The 19884-nt window shown below is 48.6% G+C and overlaps 1 protein-coding gene across 2 annotated transcripts in view; it reads left to right on the top strand.

Moving 5' to 3' along the window:
* The first annotated feature begins 501 nt into the window (after positions 1 to 501).
* The window catches only part of FOXO3 (forkhead box O3), a 100968-nt gene continuing 81585 nt past the window's right edge, over positions 502 to 19884 (top strand). For both annotated transcript variants that reach the window (XM_068411279.1, XM_068411287.1), the window contains exon 1: positions 502 to 2436. In XM_068411279.1, the coding sequence (XP_068267380.1) occupies positions 1852 to 2436 (585 nt within the window). In that variant the 5' untranslated portion in view covers positions 502 to 1851. The remainder of the gene's footprint in view (positions 2437 to 19884) is intronic.

Here is a 19884-nt window from a genome sequence, read left to right as displayed (position 1 = left end):
AGCGAGTGCCGAAGCTGCGCTCCTCCCCGGCCGGGTGGGCCTGACACGGGTCAGAGGTACGGAAGAGTGAGACGGTTCGTCTGGTTTTGCCGTTTAAATTCTCGTCAGCGCAGAGAGCCAGGGCTAACGCAACCCTCGGAAAGAGTCACCGTATGCTCCGAGAGCCCTGAGCGCTTCCCGCCGCCGCCTTCCCGCGGTCAGGCCCCGGGCCGGCGGGGGACGCGCTACCGCGCCGGCTCGGAGGTGCCGCTCCGCAGCCGCCGGGAAGGCGAGCAGACAGCCGCTCTCCCAGCCGGGTCCCAGCAGACCTCTCCAGCCCGCCCAGCCCCGGCTGCTCCCCTCCGGCCCGGCGCTCCCGCCCCGTCGGGGCGGCCCCTGCGCGGCACCGCCCGCCCTCCTCCGCCCGTGGGCGGGCCGTGCCGTGCCGTGCGGTTAGGTTGAGGCTCCCTGCGTGTGTCTATAACTTTGTGTTGCTGCCGGTGGTTGTTAGGAGGAGGGATGTGGAAGTCGGCGGCGAGCAGGGTGACAGGCTGCTCGGGCGGGCTGCGGCGGCAGGCTGGGCGCGGGCGGATCGCTCGCCTCTCGCCGGCTGCTCGCTGAGGGAGCGGGCGGTTCGCCGCTTTCCCTTCATTCGCTTTTAAAGGGAAGGCTCCTCGGAGCTGAAGGCGCAGGAGCAGGAGGAGCAGGAACCATGCAGCAGCGCTGCTTCGCCTTCCTCCCGTGAATTTGGATCTCGATTTCTGCCGGTGTGGAGGTGGCTGTTGATTCCCCCTCCCGGCCCCGGCTCCCTTCTCTCCCGGTGTGGCTCTCCCTGCCTCTTCTGCCTGCGCTTTTTAAATGACTTGAGTGAAGGGGGGGAAAAAAACTGTCAAGATGGCAGCAGCAGGAGCAAGGAGGTTATGAATGTGGTGTTGATGCTGGAACAAAACCTATTCTCTTTGGCAGCCCTAGGGAGGGCTTAAAGCTTCTGGACCTGTTGGAAGACTGGCGATTTGATTTTTTCCCGTTGTGTTTGCTTTTTCCCTGCGAGAAGAAGGATTTATTATTATTTTTTTTTTAACCGACCAGCCCCCGGAGTGGCCTTCTCCCGCCCCCTGCTCCGTCGGCTGTGAGATTTTGGGGGGTTGCTTGCGTGTGGCTTGGAGGGGCACCGCAAAGTGACAGGCTTACGGTAGTATGCAGTTGGATGTATGCTAAGACTTCGGCTCCCTTTAGGGCGTTTTGAAGAAGGAAAAAGTCTTCGGTGTAATCTGAAGGACCCCTCTCCCTGCCCTCCTGCCGAGGGAGGGGGCAAAGGACCACCCCCCCCCCCCCCCCCCCCCCCCCGCCCCCAAAAGGGAAGATATCTGCGGAAGGGACGAGGAGCGAGCTCGGAGGCACCGGGGGCCGGGGGGTCCTCTCCCGGGTGGATACAGCGCGGTTCCCGCTGGAGCTACTTCTGCATCCGCATGGAGTGAAACGTAAACAAACGCACACACGCACCGCGGGAGCGGCCGCTGCTCCGCCGGCGCGGAGGGCAGCGCCGCGGGCTCCTCCGGCCCCGCCCGGCCCCGCGCTGCCGCTCCGGCTCCTAATCTGATTTTTTTTTTTTTTCCCCCTCCTTCCCTCCCCTTCCCCCCCTCCCCGCTCCGGCGTGCGCATCGCCCGTGGGCAGCGGGGCTCGGGGTGCAGCGGAGAGCTTGCCAGCCCTTAACGGAGAGCGGCATGCCCGCCCGGCGGCCCCCCGCCTGCTAGGCTCCCGTCGGCACCGAGGAGGCGGCGCAGGAGGAGCGGGGTCGGCGGCCGCCCGCCCGCCCGCCCCGTCGCAGCGCCCCGCTGCCACCGCCGCAGCCGCCCGCGGGGGAGGCCAAAATGGCAGAGGCGTCGCCTCCCGCCCCGCTCTCGCCCCTGGACGTGGAGCTGGACCCCGAGTTCGAGCCGCAGAGCCGCCCCCGCTCCTGCACCTGGCCCCTGCAGAGGCCCGAGCTGCAGGCCAGCCCCGCCAAGCCCGCCGGCGAGCCGCCCGCCGACGCCGCCTCCATGATCCCCGAGGAGGAGGACGACGAGGAGGACGGGGGCGGCTCGGCCATGGCCGTTGGCAGCGCGGCCCCCGCGGGCGGAGAAGCGGCGGCGGCGGCCACCGCCGTCCCGGAGGAGGCGGCGCGGCTGCTGGCCCCGCTGCCCGGGGGCGGCCCGGAGGGGCCGAGCCTCTCGCCGGGGGGAGCGGCGGCGGCGGGCGGCGGGGGGCTGAGCGGGGGCCCGGCGGCGGCGGCGCCGAGGAAGTGTTCGTCGCGGCGCAACGCGTGGGGCAACCTCTCCTACGCCGACCTCATCACCCGCGCCATCGAGAGCTCCCCGGAGAAGCGCCTCACCCTCTCCCAGATCTACGACTGGATGGTCCGCTGCGTGCCCTACTTCAAGGACAAGGGCGACAGCAACAGCTCGGCCGGCTGGAAGGTGAGGCGGGGTCCCGGGGCTGCGGCGGACCCGCCGCGTCGCCCCGACGGGCGGGCTGCCCGCGGGGGAGGCGGCCGCGGAGGGGGGGTGCCGGCGGCTTTCCCCGATGGCAGCCGGCCGGGCGCTGCTGCTGGGCGTGCTGGTGGTCGCGCTGTCGCTTTTGCTTATATAGGTATTATTTTAAGGGAGGGGGGAAGAAAAGTTTTGGCTCTTTCCTGTTACTGTGTGCAAGCGGTGAGGGCTTCTCTCTCTGGGAGCAGGGGAGACGCTGGAGGGGAGCTAGCTTCTCTGGTGCACGAGCACATAAGCAGGGAAAGAAAAAGGAAAAAAAAAAAGGAAAAAAAATTCAAGGGTGGGGTTTGGTTTTGTTTTTTAAGTTATAGGTATCTTTGGTGTAACTTGTACTGGAAATAAGAGTTGCTTTTCTGCAGGCTCAGTCTGAGTCTCAAAGCTCCAATACATAAAGACTGTTATTTGTGTCAAGAAATACCCCTGTGGTTTCCCACATGTTCCTCAAAGGCAATAGAGGGAAATTCGGGTCTTGACATTTCTTCATAAAGTTAATCAAAGCGTGGAGTTATTGGCTGCTCAGCCACGGGAATGCTTCGTTCGCGTTTCCTGCGGTGCCAATGTATGAGGGCACCGTCTGTTGATAAATCCCGTATATCTGAGCATTTTCTGTCCAGCATTGCGACAGTTAGCAGCTAAGCTTGCTACCGTTCCAGTAAGTAAGGAAAAAAAGTAATCTGGTTTTGTGGCTTGTTTACTGAGCGCGTGCAAAAGCACGTTGCAGGCAGGCAGGGTTTTGCTCTCAAAGACGGAGTCTAATAAGGCCTACCAGGAGCCGGTGCTGCATGTAAAGCACGTTTGAAATGATTTCCAGAACTGCATTTTCCTCCTCATTTTCCATGTCCATCTATTAGTGTCTGTCGGATGCAGAAATGTCACGTACTTGCGGCTATACAGAAATGCAGGTGCTGCTCGATGCCGATGCTGTTTGCAGAAGTAAATCCTGGTACAGTTCAGCTGCTGCAGAGGGCCGATGCTGGCGGCATCCGAGACTGACTTTTTGAATGGATGGCTGAAGGTGAATTTGCCGGGAAGTTTTATTGTGTTACAGAGAAATTAAATTCCCTCTTTGAATCTCTCTAGCTTTGGATCATACCGTATGGATGAAACATTTCTGGCAGTTTTTGCATTAGCAGCCAGTCTCATGTTTTGGTGCCTGAGTAAGGCTTGCTGCTAGGAATTGAAGTGCATCTGTATGATTTTTACCTTCCAAATGGAGCACTGTAGAGGAAGCATTTCACTGACAGACTTGACTCTCAGGCTGGGGAAAATATAAACAAAAAGTTTATTGGTGGCATAGCTAATTCAAGACAAGGCTTTTAAAAACACGGATCCTTTTTACAGCTTTTGTCTCTGTATTAGGTGTTGAATTTTGATCTGACTTTACAAGTGCGACAGGGAGTGTGATAAAGGGTTACATCTTCTGATGACAGCCCATGCCTTTATAAGTTGTTTGGTTTCATGCAGAAGCAGTGGCTTTAGATGTCAGCTGCTGTGACAAATCCAGCCTTTTTATCTGATACTTTGAATTTTCAGTAAATTCTAGATACCCGATTCAAACGAAGACTTACCAAACAACGGTGCTGATACTGTTTTGGCTGAATTTGGTGGCAAAACTCCCATTCGCTTCAGCAGAAGCAGGATCTGGGCCATAAGGCAAAGTGCTTACATTGATTAGTATGCTTAATACAGTCACAATTTTTCTGACAATTTATACTGTTAATTTGATATTGATTCGTTTGCTGAGCAGCATTAACTGGTACTTGGAGCTAATTAAAATGTTAAAAACTTGGATCCCTTGAGATTCCTCTGATAAAATTTAGTTCGGAAGTTTCTCACAAGCCTTTAAGATGACCTTTCTCAGGAGATGCAAGCACACTGGTAGCAGAAAATTCTACCTCTTTAATGCCTGGGAGCGGTCTCTGGAAGTTAGGGTAAGGCATTCGATCGCGTTAAGGGTGGGTGCAGCTGTGCGTGGGTGGTGGGGGCATACTGAAGGGGGCACAGGAGAGGTCAGGAGCTAATAATTTGCCAGGCATCCAAAACTGAAAAATTTAATTCCTTAGCAGGGCTAGAGTTTCTTTTAATGTATGCACATACATTCAGAGGAGGACTATTTCAGAGGAGGACTATTTCAGTTTCTTGGCTGGAACGTAAATTAGTTTGTGCAGAGGCAACACTCTTAAATAGAGACTCCATCTTAGTCTCTTGATGCTAAAACACATTATATGTTATTATCATCTTTGTTTCTCTCACAGGTAATGAATACAGCTCTTCAGGAACTAATGTCAGCTTTTCACATCAGACTTTTTCAGATTGCTAGTTACACTGAGATTTTAAATGAACAGAAGATAGTTCTGTATCAGGAGGCTTTTATCTTAATTTAGAATATTTTTACACAGCTAAGTTCGTCTTTGAAGGCAGCAAGCCCATTTAACAATATTCTGCTCTGGCACTGAGTGGGAAAATTGTCACTTTAAACAAAGGGAAGAAGAGAACTTGGTTTTATTATCTTATGTATTATTATATATGAAATATTAATACCGTTTCTAGTGAGACGTGCTGAATACCATAATCCGTAAACATAGCTGGGATTATACTCCTCAAAACAATTATTTTAAGAGCTATAAATTAAAGTTACAACTATCACTTTTCTTTCTTCTTTTTTTTTTTTTTGCCTAGGGCATTAAAGCAGAAGTGAATATTTCAGATGTGGTCAGGAAGGCATAGATTACGTTTCCGCTAATTCAGATAAGGTTTGCCCAATACAACTCCCCCCGCAACAATCTCCTTTGTTCCCCCCAACACCCCGGCCCCGGTGGGACGGTAGCTAACCTAATACTGCCTGAGAGCTAACTAGGGCAGTAGCGCACGGTGCATCGCTGTAGAGCCGGCACGCTGCAGACACTGTCGTGTGCCACGGGCAGTCTGGGTTGATACAATCCCGTACGCTTCCGAATCACCGGGAAGGGTTTAGGTGCATGCTTAAATATCTGCTTACTGTCTTGAATACCTATGGAGGGTCGGTATTTATTTTTATCATCACTGGAGGGGAAAAAAGGTCTGAGAGTGAGCTGGTTTCACGCTTGTGAAGTGCAGTGTGCCAGGCAGCTGTTGCAGGTACTTCCACAGAGCTCCTCAATGACCAGCTCTACCCATCTTCCCAAATTCAGGTATCTGTTACCCTGTCGATGTCCTGCAGTCACAAAAATAGTGTGCTGACTTAAAAACCAAGCTTTTTCCCCCAGGTATTTGGGATGCGGTAACTCTCTTCACTCAATAATCCTGAAACAGAAAACTGAAACACTTTTGTGTCCGTGTATATAGTAGAGGTGCCTGGTTTCACTATAGCTTAAGTACTTCCATATCTCTTCCAATAATGCTATTTTGTAATTTCTTGCAGCGCTATCTTGTGAAACAGCCTTTTCTACATGAAGAGTACACTAGGGGGACTATTTTCCTCTTTGTTGAGCTGTATGGAAAGACTATGAACCTGGTCCTTTGTACAGAGATACCAGCAATTCCCAAATTTAAATGCAGCTGATTTGCTTTGATTTGTTTTTTATATGAGAAGCCTATTTGTTTTACACCTGCTGCATTCATCTTCCTCATCAAAGAGAAATACTAGCTGCTGGGATATTTACTTTGAAGGGGAGATCTTTGTAAACTTTGTACATGGACATTTCATCATTCCTTACTGTGTTTTATTGACCAATATGTACCGAAGGGCTGCAGTCCCTTCAGCGTAGCAAACTCATGAGTCTCTTCTCTAATTATTGAGACTTGAAAAGACTTGAGAAATTTGCCAGTGATGTAGACAGATGTCTAAATCTGTTAGCCAGATGCTGATAGGCAAGATGTGTCGGACTTTTTTTATCCTCTTTTTGCAAAGGATGTGGGAAGGAAGCAACACCACTCTCTGTTCTTATTTCTCCTTCCTCAGAGTGGCACACAGTGTCTTTATCAGGAGTGGCAGCGTAATACTGGAGTTTGCATCATTTTCATTTCTTCTCTGCTGTCTTTTTTTTTCTTTTTTTTTTTTTAAAGACTGTGTTTCCCAGTTAACTGCTAGCATGAATATTTATTCCACCTTTCTATTATATTCTTACTTTTTTTTTCCTAATTTTTAACTGCCTTGTTCATCTGTACAGAAGGGTTTGCGTTACAAAGTGTAGCCTGATCATTTTAAGTTTTGATCTACTGAAGCGAGCACGGGTTTAAGCATGTGAATGGATCCTTGGGACTTCACTAGGATTACTTGTGCGCTTAAACTTACCGCTTAAGCATCTTACCTGATCAAAGCCTTACTATGTTGTGCTTTAACAAAATACTCAGTAACATTTGTAAGTGAATTTTGTGCTGAGCAATGTAGAGAGATGTGCAGTTCCAGCCCGAGTCAAAACCACTAGGTAACAAGCTTCTTGCGTAAAAGAGGAGTATACTGCAGTATCAAAGTAACAAATGACTTTTTAAACTTTCCAGTAGAAACCATATGTAGATATTAGCGCACATTATTATTTTATATCTGTAACATACATCAAAGATCTCACTTTTCCCCAGCTCATGCAGGCAAGTGACAGCTATTAGAGGGGAGAGAGAGAGACCGAGTAGCTCTCGCAGAATCATAGACATTGTTTGATCCACAGTGTGACAGTGAGAAGCACCTCCACTGAAGGACTTGTTAAATGCAGATAGAAATGCATTGCCTTGGTGAATGTCGTCAGCTGCAAAGAGTCACAGGCTGTGATAAACTTAACTTTTGATGTGAATGAGAAACCTCCACTGAATGATGCCGGATAACATCGCTGTCAGGTAGACCTGCGTGATAAATACCGGAATCAACGTTCCCCAGTTCATTAGAGACGGAAGGTTACCTAAACCAGTCATGCAACATCGGTGTTGTCTGTAATAGCTTATTAGTGTCAATATTTGAGCATATTTAAAATAGGAAGCTTGAAAGTCAGAGGTTGGCTCCTACACTTACCTGTGTTTTTGAAAGTACACAGTTAATGCTAATAAAAATTAAATCACCTTAGCGGCATTTATATCCGCTGTATTGTATTGGCTTGAACAAACACTGTCTGAGACTATCAGGCTGGGGCAGAGAGGTGTCCTGGCGCTCCTGCCCCAGGACCTCCTGCTTCTGCTTGGTTTTGTCGCTGGGAAAGCGAGTGGTGTCTTACACGCGAGGCTGTTTTGTATTCGGGTCATTTTGGTGGTGCTACACCACTTTGCTGTAATCCTGGGAGATTAGGGGAGGCTGGGCACGTGCTGGCGCATTTAGAAAGGCGAGTGATTAGGGTTAGCCCAGTGGTTTTGTGAAAGCTCTTTGTGCTGACGTGGACAAAGTAGGAACCCGGAGCCGGTGGCGTCCCTCGCAGAAGGCAGGCAGCGCTGGGGCGGGTGCAGCCACCCCCCGGCACAGCGGCCGGGCCATTTTCAGCCAGCTTGTGTGGGGTGGATGGGGAGAGCAAGCATGAAATCACCCCAGAAAATTACAGTGGGTTCAAAGGGAGGCCAAAGGAATTGCCTTGGACATAAGGGAAAGCTGAGGGTAAACGGCCAAAGCGTTTCTCTAGGTGGCAGCCTCCTAAAGGTGCCCTGCAAGATTTTGGCAGCCAGCTGTTTTGCGTGGAAGTATGGAAAATCTTTTGTGAGGATTGTTTCTGATTTGCAGTGCAATTACAGTGGGTCTTAGTGTAGTGGTGGCTCGCCAAGGGAGAAACTGAGAGTGTTTCCTAACGCAAGTTGTTACTTAGGCTAAAATCTTTGTGTGTTCTTGTTTCCCTCCCACTTTTTTAGAAGCCTGACTGCTATCTCTGTCACAGAAAACGTGCCCACGGGCAGGGTTATAAAATGGCAGTGTTAGTTTCTTTTAAAGGCACGAGGCCCTCCGTGTTTCGAGGCCGGCTCTCTCTGGAGGAGGGCGAGCTCTGAGCATCTTCCTGCTGCTGTTTCCTTCCCCTTGCCACGAAAAACTGCGGTTCCCGAGTCGGCGCTGGAAAGGGGCCACCGCCTCGCCAGGTGCCGGGGCAGGAGGCGCATCCAGGTCCCGCAGCACGTAGTGAGCGTCCCGGTAAAGGCCTGCCTGATAACACAGCGCTCGGGGAGCTGCAGGGTTTTTTTTGATGTGGCTTTTCTTGGGGCGACGATACGTGCGTAGCGCAGTGGTTCAGGAGCAAAATAAAGCGTTCAATGCGCGCAGTCATTCAGCTTTTGGTAGTGCTGGCTCAGCACACCACGAGTTAAGTGAAGATTATGTTTAACCTTTTATTTGCTTTTTTTTTGTGCTTCTGCAAACTTAGACTGTTGTTTTCTGTTACAATTTCCTGAGCATCGCCACACACTAAGCTTGGAAAATGAGGTGCATTTAGCCAATTTATGGCCTGACATATGTTAATTAACATTAATTACCTGCTTGAATAGTCCATTTAGCACTTATTATTAAAAAGTGGCTTGTCTACAGAAGGGGATTTTCCTTCAGAGTGAGATGTTTTGTTCTAACTTGCTTCAGACAAAGTCAGGATGGGGTATCCCGTGCTTCTCTGCACGGCTACGCCAGTTTCCTGATGTTCCAGTTGTGCGTGTGGGTTACCATTGCACCACTGACAGGCACCAACCCCTTACCCATGTGTATTTGACATCGACTTGGCTTTCCCAAGCAAACCAGCGAGTTCCCAAGTGGTTTTTGCTAGCGGTGGATACAGCTCTTGCTCCTCTGATTGAGGCAGCTGGAGAAAAAGCCATTCTTCTCAGCTTGCCAGGAACTGCAGGGAGATCTGGAAGCCTACAGTGATGTGGCCCCCAGCCCCTGTTTGGGATGGAGGGGTGGGAAAAGCTCAGGTGTGCAAGGCTGGAGGGGGTGCGTAGTAGTTGCTGGGGCGACCTGTGGTGCCCTGCAGGGAGTGCGTCTTCAGCTCTACGTGGCCAATAGTGATGGACGTTGAGGCTCCCACAGCCATTCAGAGCAGGCCACCTCTGGAGTGGAGCGTGGTCTCCAACAACAGCAGGTTATGTTTTGCTGTGTTTATCAGCTGAATATTTAAGTTATCTCCTGGGCAATGCGTTGGGCAAGGGTTGTCACAGGTCATTGGTCTAAAACATGCGAGGTGAGGGGAGGGACAAGCAGAAAGCACTCATTCGATTTCCAAATACCAATATTAAAAAAAAAATCCATTCCTCAATTCCCCATCTCCCAATTTCTTATTCCTATCTTGGCAGACTCCAGGGACATTATGTCCTACTTCACCTTCTCCATCCTTCCCTTCCTGACACTAGCCGGGGGGGTTGCAGGGTGCATGGGGTGCCTCTGTGGGAAATGGAACGCTGGCTCGTAACTGTGCAGGGCATGTTGCAGAGTAAAGCTGCATTTCAGCTGGGGATACAGCCTGGAGACAATTAGGCTACAGGACTGACGAAGAGGAATTCCAGGGCAGTGTAAGGGGTTGGGAAGAAGCGAGTGATTGCAGTAGTGCTCTGCCTCATCCCCGTGGTGAAATAGCAAGAGAGCTGCCTTTCAGTGGGGCTGGAGAAGAGCATCACTGTGTCTCCGTTGCTGTTTGCCAGAGTGGTTCCTCCCGATGCTGCGCCTAGCTGTGAGGTCCGGGAGGAGCTGGTCTTGCCCTGCAAAGCCAGAGTCCTTTCTCTGGGCCACCCCCCTTGCCCATTTGATCGAGGTCTGATGTGCTCGTAACGCTGCTTTGCAGGGAGTTTGAGGCAGGTCAAGAGTTAGCAGCATTGGTGCCTTGTTAATAAATCTGTGTGCGTGTCCTACCTGGACTTTGCTTATTGGGGCAATTTTCTTTTATCTTTACACTGGTACCTATTAAAAATAAAGGCTATTTAAAGACTTCTACTGATATGAAACACCTTTGTAAGATTTCACTGACAGAGAAATGCCTTTCTGGGGATTTGTACTGGTAAAGAAATGCCTTGTGAAAATTACCTCCTGTAACAGACTTGTGCTGACGAATTGAATGGATTGCTTGCTCGATCGCAACATGCTATGTACTTAAGAGCTGAATTATGAAATGCTGGGTTCTCACTTGAATGTGTTTATTTGGCAAGGTATTATTTTTCTTTTCTTTATTATTTTTCCCCTGCTGGTGAAGTTGCCGCTCGCTACGTGTAAAGGGACGTGCGAGGGAGGTGCGTGCTGGGACAGGAGGGCAGAGGCAGCCTGCGGATCGTTGCCAGAGGAAGATCCACTTGAAGCGAGGAGAAGGGCGTGCGGGACCGACAGCTTGTTGTCAGGGCCTTTGCAGCTTGTGCCGCTGGGTCTCCAGGAGAGTGCTGCCTGCCAGTTTTGGGGGGCAGGAGGCTGCTGGCAGTGGGGCTGAGCCTGTGCAGTCTCTGGCTGCTGTACACCTGAGTGCTGCCGGCGGTCGGGTGCGTTTCTGTGGGGTGAGTCACTGGATCGTGCCACTTCTGCGTCCCTTCACCCACTGCCCGCGCCGAGGTGAAGGGTGGGTCTGTGCTGACGTCTTCATGCCGAAATCCTGTCGAGAGCTCCGGAATGAGGGCAGGAGGCAGGAGCGCTGCCAAAGGTGCTGTTTTTCTCCTTTGACACCTGCCTCTGAGGCTGCCTTCACACTTTTTGTTGTGCTGTGCCTCTGCCTGGAGGCTGCTCGTAACCCAGCCCTCAGCCTTGCAGTGCCTTCAGGCCTGCCCACCTCCCCATCCCTGGCTCTCTGAGACCTTCAGTTCTTCCTAGGGAGCAGCGGAGGTCATGGGGATTGTGAGCAGTGGGTGGGATGGAATCCTAGGAAAAAAGTTTTCGGTAGCTTTGCTGGCTCCTGAGTCGTGTGAGCAGAAAAGGGCAGGTCCGGGCTGGGTGCCAGCACTCGAGCAGGGAGGTAACATCTGTTTATCCCGACCCCAGAGGAGTGGGAGGCAGCAGATAAGTCGGACAGAGAGCATTCTGCTGGGGGAGAACAGATAGAGGAGCACCCAAACACATCAGCACGTGTCACTTGGGCTTCGCTCTGCCTCCTGGCTGCTGCAACTGCTCAGTCTGAAGCAGCTCATAGTGGGAGTGAAAACTGGTTTGCGTGGATGCAGCCCAGTTTATGACGGTGCAACTTTCATGGGTACATGAAGTAAAGAGAGCAGGGTCTGACTCTTGTCCCTGCTAAAGGCCACGTTAAAGCAGCAGAGTGGGGCTCCCCTGCAGTGCTGCAGCAGCGTGCATTTGCATTAGTGTCAGTAAGACTCAAGCCAGCAGTGCTTAAAATCCTGGTGGCAGCAGAGCCTGGACTCCCAGTGAGGACTGAGCATTAACAGGGAGTGTTAGTAACAGTGTTGCACTTAAGTAAACAAAGCTTTGTTTAAAAACATGTTAATTACCTAATAATATTCTAATACAAATGGTGTGCCTAGTCTAGGCAGCCAGCACATCTGACATTGTAGATGATTTGCCTTTATAACTTAGTGTTTTCTTATGCTATACCATATTGGTTTCTGTGTTTTTTCCAAAATAGGATGAAGAAGAATAAATACATTATTCTAAAGAAACCATTTTGGGACATGACTTCCAGGGTCGTATTTGTTTTATGTAGAATGTGGATTGAATTATCTTGATATATACTCCAGTTATGTCAGCACTCTTAAAACCTGCTGTATTTGTTTTCTCTCCATGCTAGCTCTTCAAGCAGGTATTTCAGCTCTCCAAAGACATGTCATGACCAAAGTTAGCCGTACTTTCTCACATGAAATTTGTGGTGTAAACATACCTTAAAATGTGAGACTTAATCCAGATCAAAAGTTTCTGACTTTGCAGGTATTTGTGAAGTTAGGCAGTAAACCCCTATCTTGTGTAAATATATTTGCTAATACTTCAGGGAGGATTTATTGGTTTCATATATAAAGTTCTAGATATGCTTAGTACATAAAATTCGGCGTCTGATAAGTGAGAACAGTGCTCAACAAAGAATGTCTTTGTGTGCGACTCTCACAGGCTCCCACATTATCACCTTTATTACTGATTGGTTTTGCGCTGAGAGCAGTGATGTGGTTTCCTGAAAGCCTATAACCTACTGTTTGTTCTGCAAAACTGCTCTGGACCTTAACTAATTCGCAGAGAATGTTTTTTTCCAGGAATTCATAGGAGAAGGTGATGCCAGTTCAAGTCGTGTCCTGAGATGCTTGTAAGCTGAGACATGTAGAGCTGCTGTCCCTGGTTTTGTGCAACACGATCTGTTGTGTTTAGAAGTTTCACTGTATGGGGGAACTCAAAACCATTTGTCTGAGATGTCAGGTTTCAGAGTGAATGGTGCTTCTTTAAGTATTCATCAAGACCTACAATGGGAGGCTGCTGGCCCTATGATGCCTTTGTAGGACAACAGCGTTGGCACCAAGAATGATGCTACCACTGAGGAGCTGTAAAAACTCTGAAGCATTTTGTGACTCTTGTGCAAGCAGCTTCTGCATTTGCGTACCCTGAGCCATGCGTATGGCCCAGATAAATGGGCCACATCTAAAATCTTTGATTTTCAAATGGAAATAATGTCAGAGCTCTGCATGGATTGGGCCAGAGGTTTCCAGCCCAGTTTGCATAGCAACCAAAAGCTCCAAACCTAATATTATTATTTTCGTCATGATGTTGACAGTGCGATTCTCGCTTCGCATCACATGTTGAGATTTATTTCTTGCCCCATTGCTCTTACAGCCTGATTCATGCACAGCAAAATACTTCTGATTAAAATGTACTAGAAGGTTTGCACACTTGGGATAGGAGAGAAATCTTTTATGAGGAGCTGTTTTTCAGAAGGCTCTGGGAAAGGGAGCTGTCTGCTTAAGAAGGTATTTGAAAATCAATAGTGAGGCCATTTTACATACAAAAAAAAGAGAGAAAGCGTGTAGGCCATGAGGTAGTGGCATACGGGGCAGGGAGGAGGAAGGATTCTGTGAACTAGCAGTAGGGAGTAAATCAACGTGATATATGTTCATAGACATCTGATGTCTACTGGGCCTAGTGGGGTAGCTTGGAGCAGGTGGAAGCAGCATACTGTTTACCTAATTAGAAACATAAATAAAATCTTTCCAACATTTTTTTCCTAAATTAAAATGCATTTGAAGCATATGTCAGACTTCTCACATCCACGAAAGAGCTCTAAAACCCTGCCATTCCCCAGGGAGGCTGTTTCTAGCCCACGTTCTTCAGGGCTCTGCCAGGTAGCAGGTCCTCCTGGTCGGAGGATGGAGTGGGACATGCCTTAGTAGTTGGAGATGTTGGGGTTATTCCTGAGCGCATCCGTACTCTTTAATCAGTGGGAAGAGGTCTGTCATTTGAGGTGATAGACCATGGAATTGGAAAAAACAAAGAAACTGATGGTAATTGAAATCCTTGAAGACAGGATTTCACCTCTGTGTATTTATTGAGAAGTTGGTGATGGTGGGGAGCAGGGCCTGGGCTTCTGTACAGTCAGAGCAGCTCCATATCTCCAGTGTATTTTAGACACCGAGGAGACAAAGATGATGCTAATTGCAAGAGAAACTACTTAATTGCTTTGTATTATGTTCGAAATGAACGGGGAATAACTCTGATTGAATGACCTATTTTAACTTTCTCAGTATAATATGTTTAATGTTTTAGTCTTTTTCTGGACAGTGAATTACAATTTTATCAAATCCTGATGGAAATAAGTATGTTGCTGGGCGAAGTATTTTATCCTTGCAGTTTTAACCGCAGTTACCTCTTGCCGCTCCAAGTTTTCTCTTTCGGCTGGGAAGGTCTTTTGCTATGCAACACGGCGACAGCAGGGTTTTTTTAATACAAAATAGGGACCTGTCAGGAAGAATATAAAATAGGGCACTGAAGGAGTCTAATTTAGAAGCAGAAAGGGCATAAATCTCCACCTCTCTATGATGACAGGAGGCCAAAGTAGAGCAGAAACGTTTCCCTGCTGTAAAATGCTGGTCCCGATACCGGAGGAGTTGTTCTGTTAAAGGCACAGCCGTATCTAACCTCCTCACAAGTTTTTTGACACTATTTTCGGTCCATAACTGGACGTTGCATAAGGGGATTCTTAGATGATGAAGCGCCTCCGTTAGGGTCTGCTCTGCTTATTGTGTCATTACAGAAATTGTTTGCTGTTTTGGACTGGTGTCAGGCAGAATAATACTGTGTAAGTCCCAGATGAGTGTGGGTGGTGAAAGGAGAAAAATAACTTCAAACAAAGAGGGGCATTATCAACTGAACAGCCAGTGTTGATCCGATGGTGCTGAAAAATGGAAGCAGGAAAAATAATCCTTTTTTTTCTTTTTTTTTTTTTTAAAGATGGAAAATCTTGGCTGAAAAACCTGTTCTCACCCGAGTTTGGTACCCAACTTAAGCTCCCAGCAAGTTGGCTTTGGTGCAGCAGTGCTGCGAAGTATTGAGAGGGAGAACAGAAGTACAAACAAGCCTTCAAAACTTGAGAGGATCCTCAGATTCTTTGTCCATTTAGGACAACGTGACCTGTAGCGTCACTTGCAGATGCTGGATCCAAGAGTATAAATAGTGAAAAGAACACTGATTTGGCCAGGATAAAATGTTCATTTTGGGTTTTTCCAACAGCTGTGTCGGGACTTAACCCTGGCAAAAGCTTCTCACGTGTCATTTTTTATTCAGACTCATTCTAAGCCTGTGGAATGACAATGTTTTCTAATTGAAGGGGAAAAAAAAAGGAAAAAAGTAGTAAATTGAGAAATAGTATGGATTTGGCATCTCTTCAGTCCGAAGGAAAAACATTTTGCTTGAACAGTATGATAGCAGTTGTTTGAGAAATTAAGTATGGATTTCCTTCGATTGTAGTTGGATCATGACATCTTACTAAATTTATCCAGTCTTGAGTGCGTGGTTTCTGGTTTGACATTTTTGTTGGGTGGTTGTTGGTTGGGATTTTTTTGGGTGTTTGTTTTTTTTTTCTTCCCCCGAAGCTCTGCATGGGCCAAGAGATGATAGTTTCCTTGTTTTCTGCAGGAAACTCTATCAGGTATCAAACCACCGATTCTTCTAGGTGGGTATGGGCGTGTGGGGGGCAGCAGATTTCTCCCTAGAAGCACCACAATACAGCGTATGGGTTCAAGCAGTGCCAGTGATGGCCCTTTCCCCTTTGCCAGGAGCAGACAAGAGTAGGAAAGTTGGATTTCACGTGGCTTGACCATTAACTGTAGATCGCTGGGGTATCTCTGTGGATAGAGAACACTGTTCAGTGAAGTGCTGAGCAGAAGTACTAAGTAAGAGTGTACTTCATTTATACAAAAATTCACACCAAAAAATGTTTCTATATAAAAGCCAAGTGCTCAGGAAGTACAAAATGTCAGAATTAAAGTTGTCTCTAACACTTGAAATTACTTCTCATGCTGGCTATGACACCATCATTAGTAACCCACTCACACACTCTATCCACCCCCTTGTCGGGCTGGATGCTTCAAGGGGTATTCAGGGTTTCGGTTTATCCCTCGTGATCTCTGTGTGGGCCCTGTGCCATATTTGTTGTACTCAGCTCTGAGTAAAGAAATACGCCCTTCCCAGTGCGCTCGGCTGTGTCATTCACCTCCCCAGTGTCCGTGGCCTTTCCTGATGGGCACCGTCCCAGCCCTGCATCTTTCTCTCCCCTCCCTGAGCCCCTCACCCCGCACTGTCTCCTGTCCCAGTCTCCCTCCCCGCGATTCCCAGTCCTGCTCCATTCATCCCTCCTTCCTTTTCCTGTGATCTCCCACCCCTATGCCCACCTCCCCTGTTTTCCAGATCTGCTCTCCTTGACCATCTTGCCTTTTTTTTTTTGTCCAGCTCCCCCTTCCACATTTTCCCCCTGCTCCAGGATTCCCTGTTTCCCACATCTTCCATATCCCAGGCACTTACTCTGTGTCTAATCCCAGTTCCAGTTCAGGTTTGCAAACTTAATAGCAACGGGGAACAGGGTTTTATAATAGGAAGTATTGGACAATATGAGGTGTAGGTGGGGCTCACAGCACCACCTATAATTTACAGCATTGTTTATTTTTTTTAACTAATCCACCCTTAGGTAAGCAGTCCTGGTGCTGTCAGTGTGCAAATCCTTAGTCATTTGGGTAGTCCTATTCCTTCTGCTGATGCTGTGTACAGAGGGGTTGCTCATTTGTGTAAGAGGTGGAGGATCCCGCCTTAGAGCCACTTCGATCTCTGTTTTTGTGTGGCCTGAACTAGGCAGCAGTGTCTGAGATCATACAGTTCATAGGGCTATTGAGCTGTCCCTAAAATATTTAATGGTACTTGTAGTAATTGCTCTCATTTCCATGGTGAGGGACTTCCTTCCCTATCGGTGAGAAGAGAGGAGACATACAAGTGCCTCACTGATAACATATAGGACATGAAAGTAAACAATCCGTAGTCACACCATATTCTGCATCCTCTAGTAGATGCCCTCTGACGTGGTGTATTTAGACTAGAAAATAGAAAGAACCCTTTTCTTACATAGCTCCCCAGTTTTCTTCTGTCTTCTGCCTCTGCTGATTACTTCATGCCTGGTCTTTAATGATTCTGGTAGATGTCTCCACATCTAGGTGGGAAGCTGATCACAGGGTTTTTTTGTTATCATCAGATTAGACTGAGAAACTCATACTGAATTGTTGCTTAAAACTGCAAGGTGATACCTTGGCGTATGGGAGGATGGACACCTTTGCTGCTTTCACTGTGTGGGACCTAGCTTCTGTCATAGTCAGTAGGCAGTTTCCAATGCACTTGGTGCTAGATCAAGTCATTTAATGGTGTGACTAACCTTATATTGACCTTTTAAAGAGCTTATGCATAGGGCGTGCAGTTTATGAGTCCCTTGTTCCTTCGTGATAAAAGTTCAAAACTTTAATCAGGTAACAGGGTGACCTGTCTTCTTTCCATCGCAATAAAGTGCATGCGAACTGGCGTTGCAACAAATAGCGCAACAGCAAATCTGGCGTGCCCTGCTTCCTCTCCCGCAAGAGAAATCTGTGGTTTGTTCGCCGCCGCTTCTCCCCAGGCTGTTTCAGCAGCTTGGTCGGCTGAGGGGTTCACTGGTGGTGGCTGATGCCTTCCAGATACCGTGCTTCGGTTTCCCAGGCTATTGATAACAGCTGCTTAGTCACAGCTCTCTGGGTCAAGATGTACGGGGATTTTCTGATGGTTGTGGTGACCTTGGGGGGGAATTAGACTGGATGTAATGTTTCCAAGAATTGGAGGCGCCTATGCCGTTGAGCTGGTGCACGTTGCCGAATCAATTACTAGCATTGGCAGGATTTTGCTGTAGGGGAATTTCACAGCTACATCACAGTCTTGTTACTAGTAGATTATTGTTAATTGGTTTTAATACAGAGCCAGATATTTGCAGAGAGGAGGGACCTTAAATAGTTGGTTTCTGTGAAGTATTTTTCCTGTACGTGGCACTGCTTCAGGGCACACCCTGGCACTATATCTCACTTCTGGTTTTGGGAAATTTTTATCAGCTCCTGTGTGGAAATACACATTTGGTGTAGAATTGTCATCCTCGGGTGAGGAATTGCTGCGTGGTGCCTCGACCTTCTCCGGAGCTGGTGGTGACAACTGAAACTCTCCGCATGGAGATTTTGTAACTTTTTTTGTAATGTGTTGAATCACGATAAGGGGACTCGGCACCTTGGTAACTCGGGCTGCTGCGGCATAGACCCCTGGCGAGCTTTTGCAGAGGGGCTTCCTGGTGAACCCGTCGTTTTTTCTGTGCAGCCCCTGGTCTAAATCCAGGTCTCCATCCTCCCCCGCACCCGTCACAGTCATGCACAGAGCAGTCATGATGCAATGTGCTCAGACACCTTTAATTTACGACCTGACAGATTGTGAATGTGCCTCTTCGCAGGTGACAAAGGTGCCACGACCCCACTTCACCAGCACAAGTTTTGAGCTGCATGGTTTCACTCTGCGAGATCGGGGTCAGGCTTAGGGCTGTTTCCTCTTCTGCTTTTCAGTTTGGTGCCGGTGCCAGAGCGGTGTTTTCGCAGGCCGGCTCCGCCGAAGCCCCCCTTGGATTAGTCCTCGCTCACACAGTTGCTGAAGTCACCGGGAGCCCTCTGTGGAAGTGCAGCCCCCCTAGTTCAGCCAGTCCTTTGTTTACTGTGTTCGTAATTGACTGTCAAAGTGTTGTGTTTAATTCAAGCGCTGGTAGGGTTTTCCTCAAAACGCCTGTGTAGCGTTAAGCCAGTTAGGAGTTACAAATGTAAATATGTTTACACAAAAGCGAGGAATGCATGAAAGCTGGCGTTGCTTAAGCAGCCAAAAGCAGCGTGATTGCATGCTAGAGGGACACTGAAAATGTAGGTTGCTGGAGCGAGCCTCCAGAAGTAAATCCCAACCAGAAGCGCTTGCAGCCCCTGGCTTCTAATGCACTGTCTGCTCTGGCTGCCAAGGCGATGTTGGGGAGAGGGCTCAGGAGTCCGTGGGCATCCTTGTGGAGTTTTATAGGAAAGTTTGAAATGCCGAAGAGAAGCGTCGGCTGTATCTGAACGGGTCCTTGTTTTAGATTTTCCCGGGCAGTAGCGATATAGTCAGCAACTGGGGGACCTCTGACACTAGTGTTTCATAACTGAAAGTTAGGCATTTTTCACAAGCTGTCCTGTTTCGGGTTGTGAGCGCGGGCACACGCACACGCACACCCCTCGCACACCCCCCGCACGCCCCCCCAGCACATTGTTTACTTCCTCTGTAAGTTCTGGGACATTCAGTACTAAGGAGCATGATACGCTTGCATAAACACCCCAGCCAGATTTATCTCTCAAGCCTATCTTTCCTTTCCCATCTTGGAAAGTGATTAATCTGCAGCACACGTTTTGTTCTTTGATTGCAGGGCATTATTCTGTAATCATTTACAGTTTTGCAGAGCCGTAGTGCTGGCTTGATGGAGTATTTCTGTCGTGTAGCCAGCGCTGTCGGCTGAAGCTTTAGCTGTGTAACGCGGCGGGAGCATTACGGTGCAGCTCTGTGTCATGTTAAAATTTATTTCCTTTTACATCATGTGCTTTCTGTGCATTAAAAATTTCAAATGTGCATATTAATGTGCAGGTAAGTGCGCAGCAATACATGCTGAGGGCTGGTTTTTAAGTTTTGGAAACAGTGTCAGTACTGCAGCGCGCTGGCTGCCGGCTGAGGCTTTGCTATGCGTTCGTGGGGGGTGGAGGAGTTTAAATAACTTTTGTTTTTCATGCTGCACATTGTGCATTGGAGCCTACACCAGTTAGAAACTGGCAACCTATGTAGAAGAACCTGTACGTATCACCTAGTGTCTGAGGAAGACAGAAAAGTGAAGAGATTGAAGGTGAATCTCAAACTCTGCCCTGTCTGTACTGCATCGAGGCTTTTCCGTGTGCCCTTTGTGGTTTGTGCTTGTTTTCCACGTTTTCCAGTGTGTGAGGAAA

Source organism: Nyctibius grandis, chromosome 1, assembly GCF_013368605.1.
Source record: "Nyctibius grandis isolate bNycGra1 chromosome 1, bNycGra1.pri, whole genome shotgun sequence".
Taxonomy (NCBI): Eukaryota; Metazoa; Chordata; class Aves; order Nyctibiiformes; family Nyctibiidae; genus Nyctibius; species Nyctibius grandis.
Note: the sequence above shows the minus strand (reverse complement) of the source record. Positions and strands in the feature narration are given on the sequence as shown.